The sequence below is a fragment of the Saprolegnia parasitica genome (assembly GCF_000151545.1).
Source record: "Saprolegnia parasitica CBS 223.65 unplaced genomic scaffold supercont2.42, whole genome shotgun sequence".
NCBI lineage: Eukaryota > Oomycota > Saprolegniomycetes > Saprolegniales > Saprolegniaceae > Saprolegnia > Saprolegnia parasitica.
Window position 1 is genome coordinate 279,407 of NW_012156436.1, and position 6,779 is coordinate 286,185.

Genomic DNA, 6,779 nt, shown 5'->3' on the forward strand with positions numbered 1-6,779 from the left:
CGACTCACACCAAACTCGAACTGCCGAGCGTCGGTTTTCACGAAATACGACATGTAATTTCGGTTGAAAATGCATCGAGGTCGCGGAAACAGAGGACGCCATCTCTTTTGTTCATGATACAGAACGTGCTGCATGTGGCCGAGGGAGGCAAAGTGCGCGTGATACCGCTGCGAGATGAGGCCTTGTATCGCGATACAGTATATCGGTATAGCGAAAATGCACACTATATCAAAATATTGGTTGCCGCTGTCATTTGCTCTCGCTACAGAGCTCGCACGGCGACGTCACATATCATTTTGGACTTCCCAAAGTGTGGTCTATCACTCTGGCAAGTATGGGCGATTTCATTTTGAAACTTTATTTTCGTCGATCCGCTGACGCCCTGACCAGCGTTCGCCCAAATATGGTTATTGATGGTTTTAAATGGCGAACGCCAATACTAATGACCGGCGACGCCAGAAAGACGACGCCGAGGCTCCTTGGGCACCACTGACGCTGCTGCATTGCGCTCGAGGAGACACCATCAACAGTCTCTATGCACATGCCATCACGAGGTATCGCTCGGTCGCAATGCTGCGTTCCTCGCCGGTCTCCCTCATTTTCGTCAACGCCAGGCCAGAGCGTTTCAGCCAATCAGAGCGGCAAGGCTTCAGATTTGTGGCCAATCAGCAGTGTTCTTGCCGCAGTTCTGGAACGGATCATCGCCGCCAGCGAAGTCACATAGTACGTGGGAAGTCGTGCACAGGCCTCAGGCTAAGCGCTCACCCGACGTCGCAGTAGTTACATATGTATGCCGCAGCCTATCTATGCGTGGCAAACCACCGAGGCGACCCTTCGGCGGAACCCTGGCCAATTTCTCGACGGCCTCTCTCGCACGTCGGCCAACGCCGCGTCGTCGTCGGAGGGCGCGGGCCATCTCTCGGCGCTGATTCCGATGGCTCGAGCTCGAGCACATAACGCATTATGACCTCCCGCTTGTACACTGCACTGAGCCGAGACTGCTGGCAGCGCCACGCCAACGTATTGCTCGCCTTCTCGCTCGACGTCGCCTGCGATCACGGAGGTGGTGCCAGCGCCGCTCGCATCGCTCCTCACGTCGATCGCTGAGTCGGACGAGGTATCTATTGCGCCTACACACAACCTCGTGGCCGTGGCGTGGCGCCGGCTCCTTAGCGCTGCCGAACACGATGCGACTGCGCGGCGTCTCGGCGTCCGACAGCTTTGTGCTGTACGCCAGCCTCTTCACCGGTCTTTTCTTCGCCCCCAAGACTGCGCAGGACGACGCGACGGCGCTGGAGCTCTCGCGGCACGTGGCCACCATCTACACGACGCTTTGCAAGATGGCGGTCAACACACCTGCCGCCTTGGTGGCACTTGACCTGCTGATCAACTACGTCCATGCCAGCGACACCTCGAAGCGTGCGATCGTTGCCCAAGGTGTGTTCTACGCGCAGCTCTGGGAGGCGGACGTGGCACGCAATGACGCCTCGCCACAGGTGTTTTCGCTGCTCAAATCGCTCGTACTCCACTCGGATGGCGTCCTCGCAGCCATCGAGCGCGGCTTCATTGCGAAGGCAGTTGCGTCACTGGACGAGACGCTGCGGCAGATCGCCAAGGGCAGCAAGAACTTCTCAATTGCTGCTGTCGGACCGCTCGTCGAAGTGTTGGTCAACGTCGCCAGCGTCGAGGACGGCCGCATCGAGCTCGGCACCGCAAGCGCGCGCTCTACGGCTATTAGATGTAGTATTGTGTGTACGTAGTATGTGATTGTAAACCCCTGTGAACTACGTAGTACCAATGTCCTTTCAAGTGTTGGAGTGCCGATGACAAAATAATTTGTTGTCGCATGCCAAGAATCCACTTAAGCTCTATCGAGTACTGCGACGAATAGGACGCATACGTGCATCGATGATGACGCTCGATGCGGTATTTTAAACGAGAAGAGCGCCGTGTCATCGATGGCCGCTGTGAGACCGCCGAGCACGGTAGCTGCTGGCAACGACACCTCCATTGCCGCGACCAAGCCTCGTGTTACCAGCAACAAAATGCAGTGCGTCCGTCACCACCGTACCTCTCGACGTTCGAGACGGGCACCATGGCAGAAACTCGACACGGTCGACTGGCCTCACGCACCTCGTGGTCGACGACGCCGGGTCTGCGACTGCGCATCATCTCCATGGCTCGCAACGCGCTTGGCTCGCCTCCTCAAGAGCTACTCTCGGTGCCCATAGGCGGCGCCATGACATGAGCATCCTGGACGATCGCCATCCCGATCTCCAAGATCTGAGCGGTCGTCTATTTTTACTCATCTGACACTGATGCTTCTCATTGGTCCAATTTTTAAACATTTATGGCCTATGACAAGACGGCGTTCACGACCCATAATCGGCGGCGTGCACCCTCGCATCACGAAATGACCATCTGGAATGAAATCGCTCATACGTTGCAGGTGTACAGAGACAAGTCTGGCGAGTCCAAAACAACAAGTCGCGTCGTCGTTCGATGTCAACATAAAGAAAAATTACCCGGCAACGATCCCATCCTATCACGTCGCGACTGAGAAAGATCGATTCCATGACAGATCACGACTGTTTGTCCTCCTCCAACTCGACACAGTGATGCGCATCCAGTATTGCTTTCTCCGCGTCTCCATCACATCATGGTCAAGTTTGTCGTCACCGCGCTCGCGCTCGTCGCTAGCACTTTTGCGGCCGCTGCTGCTGTCGACACGCCAGCGATCGCCAAACTGAGCGCCGAAGCAGGCCAGACAACCCAAAACCTCCGCGAGGGTGGCCAGAAGGAGTGCTTTGGGTCGATCTGCGGTGGCGGTGGCATTGGTTGGGGTCTTGGTGGCTTTGGTTGGGGACTTGGTGGCGGCTGCGGTCTCTTTTCGCCGTTCGGTTGCGGCGGCTGGTTCTAGACGCCACGTTTTGTGCCGAGCAATGAACGATATACTACTAACCGTTTATCAAATCAATGATTTTTCCGAGCTCAACCCTTTCACCGAGGTAGAATTCACACATTCATATCGAAATATCGAGATGCATACAGAAAGATGCATCGACGGTTCGGTGAGCGGTTTCATCAAGTACGGAAGCGCGTTTGGCGAGCGCGAGTGTGCGAAGAAGCGCCCGTCATCACCAAATGTATGGCACGCTTTTTCATATTTGTTACATTTTCTCTCGGCCCAGGACACACAATGCATCATCACCAATTCATTATTTAAAACTGAAATCACCGAGATGAGGCTTATTGGTAGAGGACGCATTGGAGAGCACAGGATGCGAGGTCGCGTTGATGTGCGAGGCGTACAGTGGCAGCGAGACACGATCGGAGATGCACTTTCAACTAAGATCGTAGTGCCATCTTAGAGGCACCACTCAAAGACGTCGACGCCACTTGTCGACAGCATCAGGTTTGAAACGAAATCGCTCAAAGTTGGCACCGTGAAACTTTGGGGAGCCGAGCAGCCCACGAGACGGTGCCGCTGCCGTCCTACAAGGCACGCAATGCATAAAAAGATAACGAGCGCCACTTTGTGTCGAGCAATGAACAATAGACTACTAGTTGTCTATCAAATCAATGGTTTCTCCGATACCCGAGTTCCCAGCGCTCTATTCTGGCGCCAAACTCTTGAGGTCGCAAAAGCGAGAGAGCCACATGGTGTCGCTGGAAGACCAGCTTCTACAACCGTGACAGCCCTTGCCAAGGTGAGTTACTTGAATGACTCGAATGGGTAAGTTCAAACCAAATGCCAAGCCATTCTGAATGATCGTTGTCATCTCAAGCTTTACAGTAATTTGTCGGCAACGATACCAAGTGGCGATGTGATCTCGAGGCAGAGCGTCACACGACCGCCATGTAGTTTCGATGAAAGGCCAGCTCTATCGCAAATGGACGTCATCGACCTGGTATTCAATGTATTGTGTCGATGGACGTCTCCGGATACGCAGCTGCACTTTCTGGCTACAGAGGCGACGTGTGGTGGTGCCACGTCATGCGTTTGGTTTTGAGTCAAGTATGCCGATGTTCTCACAATAGCAGAGTTCAAGAAACATGATACAATATATCGCCCCATGCGAAGAAGGGAAAAAGGGCAGTTGGTGGTGCATGTAGATCATGTGGGGCCAGAGTGTGGTGGCATCTGTCCCTTTATCCGGATTCGGCGATCCTAGTCGCCTGCGCGATTAGCCCATCGAACAAACATATCCGGATAGAAGATAAAAGATAGAACTATACCAATGGTTGTCTATATAGAACAGTAGTTGGATGTTAAATACACTCATAGAATCACAATCCAAATACCGTTGCGGTAGCAAGTCGGCAAAATACCGTTGCGGCTGCAAGTTGGCCATCTCCCTTGTGTTCGGCGCCAGAGACAACAGACATGACCAAGAAGCCGACCAAAATGAGCCCAGTCGCACCGTTTACTACACCAGAAGAACTCGCATCGCGCTCGATGCCGCGCGGCTACGCCTTCCTCCGCATCTTTGTGCGCCTCATCGACGTCAGCGTCAACATCTACTCGCTCGTGTCGTTCGCCGCCACGTCCTCGCTTATCGACGTAGTTCTCATGCGCGAGGCTGTCTTCCTCGACGACGTCGCCAACGGCCTCTTCGACTTCACCCCTGCGACGTCACGCGACCAAATCATTCTCGACGCGCTGCACGCGGCAAAGCCGGGCCAGTGCCGAAGCATCGGGTTCATGGAAGGCAAAGAAGCCATGCCCACGGGCGGAAAAACAGCGAGCTATTGCCACCGCATCAACGTGGACCTGGGTTACGAAGCCCACGTCATGTACTATGGCGACGGCATCTCTCGGCGCTACTTGCGGAAGATCCAGACCCAGCTCCCGCCGACGTGCGTAGGCTGGACGGTCGCGGCGGGGGCCCCTTATACCGCCACTCCGATCCGCGCAGTCCAGGAGGCCCGCCAAGCCTACGGCGACTCATACCTGCGGTGCACAGACCCGCGCATCTTCACCTCCAACTCGTACGCGGATGCCACCAACGTCACGACAGTGAGGTTCCGAGCCGGGGCTATCGTTGCCCAGAAGCACTTTGCTGGCGCGCAGTTTGGCCTCGAGACCCACCAGTCCTACTGCAAGGCAGAGAAGTTGGGTGACTCGGACGTCTACAAGGTTTCTCCCTTCACGGACGGAGACACGCGCATGTACGTGACGGTCCTCTTTTCGGACAAGGGCTGGCTCAACTACGTGCTCGACTACGGCGGCCAAGCCATCGTTCTCATCGTCTTGATTCAAGAGGTCGTGCGGGCGGTGACAATGAGTCTAGTGTCGATTCCCACCGCGCCCTTCTCTTTCTACACATATGGCGTCCGGACGCTGCTGGGTCAAGACCTCGGGATGGCCCCGCTTGCGAACGGCGGCGCGGCCACGATGCAGCTTTCCCAGATCTGGCTCGCAAACCCGTGGTACCTCATTGGGAACTCCATGTACGCGCTCGGGTCGAGCATTGAGACCCAGATGATCGTGGAAATCCTCTTCTGGCAGTACCAGAAGTCCTGGGGCATGGACAAACTGCTGCTTTCGGGCGTCTACGCGATGCGCCATGCTTGGATCAGCGTCATGGTTTGGACCGCGATTCGGCTTCTCGTCAAGTTTCTGCCGGTCAAGGTCCGCCAGTACATGGCGCCTATCCGAGCTCTGGAATGCTACTGCTCGAGTCGTGCCGCTGTCTTGGCCTTCATCCTCGCCTCCATCTTCACCGTCTTCACGCGGAACGTGCTATACCTCACGCAGTTCCAGGAATATCCGGACGTGCTCCTAGGCATTCCCATGACGTCGATGTGGCAGTCGGAGGTCTTCCAGAGTCTGGCGGTGAACCACGGGTGGGCATCTTCCTTGGCTCAGCTTTCGCTCTTGTCACGTGGGTCGTGCTGGCAAAGACCTACCCAGGCCACCGAGACAATTCCCTTGTGCGGATCATCGACGAAAACCGGCTTTGCGCCGGCTTTGACCTCGCTCAACTCTTCTCCACCGGCTGTGCATTCACGCACCAAGGCCGCTGCGTCCTGCTCTTGCCGCTCGCCGACATCTACCTCATCTACTCGTCCGTGAATCTGCTCTCGAGCACAGCTCTGGCCGGCATCGAGAACATCAAGCCCGGCCACGCCATCACAATGGCAACGACCAAAAACGGGGCCTTGTGCACACTCAGTGACTCGGGCATGTACATTCCCCAATTCGTGGCACTACAGGCTAATAGCCCCCGCGACGTGATCTACTGCGCGATTGTCTAAAATGGCCGCGAGTTGGGCGTTCTTTTGCATTCCTTTCCTAGCTCAGAGAAATACATGTGCACATTCAGAACTCAACGTATATGTGTGAAGCCGCATTTGCTCCACGAATCCGGTTTCGCCTGCACTGCACATGCATGTGCAGTGTACTAACATGTAACGTTAGTACTGCAATTGTATGATAAGAATCCAAACTGTCCAATTTGACGTGCATTATACAGAGGCGCGCCGCCTAGCGCGATGCCTTTGTCTGGGTACGTCGTAATGCTGGCGAATGGCGGCGGCGTGGTCTCATCGGGCGCGAAGAGGTCGATGGCCGGCAGCGTCGGCTTGGTCTTCTTGAGCGCCTTGACGCGGCCGTCGAGGTTCCGCTTACGCTTCTCGCGGAAGCTAGCGCGCTCTGCCTCCTCGTGCAGCCGCTCGTCCCGCCGGACCTTCTCGATGTTCGCGCGTGTCCACACCACTTCTTGTGCTTGTGGATCGCGCGTTTGGAGCACGATCTGGAATGGGTGTTTTAATTG

At 55.7% G+C, this 6,779-nt stretch overlaps 2 protein-coding genes across 2 annotated transcripts; both read left to right on the top strand.

The window, feature by feature from the left end:
* Positions 1-1,187: 1,187 nt before the first annotated feature.
* Positions 1,188-2,920, top strand: SPRG_08982 (hypothetical protein; the record flags this gene model as incomplete). The annotated part of the gene is made up of 2 exons (XM_012348323.1): positions 1,188-1,682; positions 2,669-2,920. The coding sequence occupies 2 exons, from the start codon at positions 1,188-1,190 to the stop codon at positions 2,918-2,920; spliced, it is 747 nt and encodes a 248-aa protein (XP_012203713.1).
* A 1,467-nt stretch (positions 2,921-4,387) lies between these two features.
* SPRG_08983 (hypothetical protein) lies at positions 4,388-6,261 on the top strand (the record flags this gene model as incomplete). Its single annotated transcript, XM_012348324.1, has 2 exons — positions 4,388-5,839; positions 5,908-6,261. 2 exons carry the CDS (start codon positions 4,388-4,390, stop codon positions 6,259-6,261), a joined length of 1,806 nt encoding a protein of 601 aa, XP_012203714.1.
* Between the last annotated feature and the right edge of the window lie 518 nt (positions 6,262-6,779).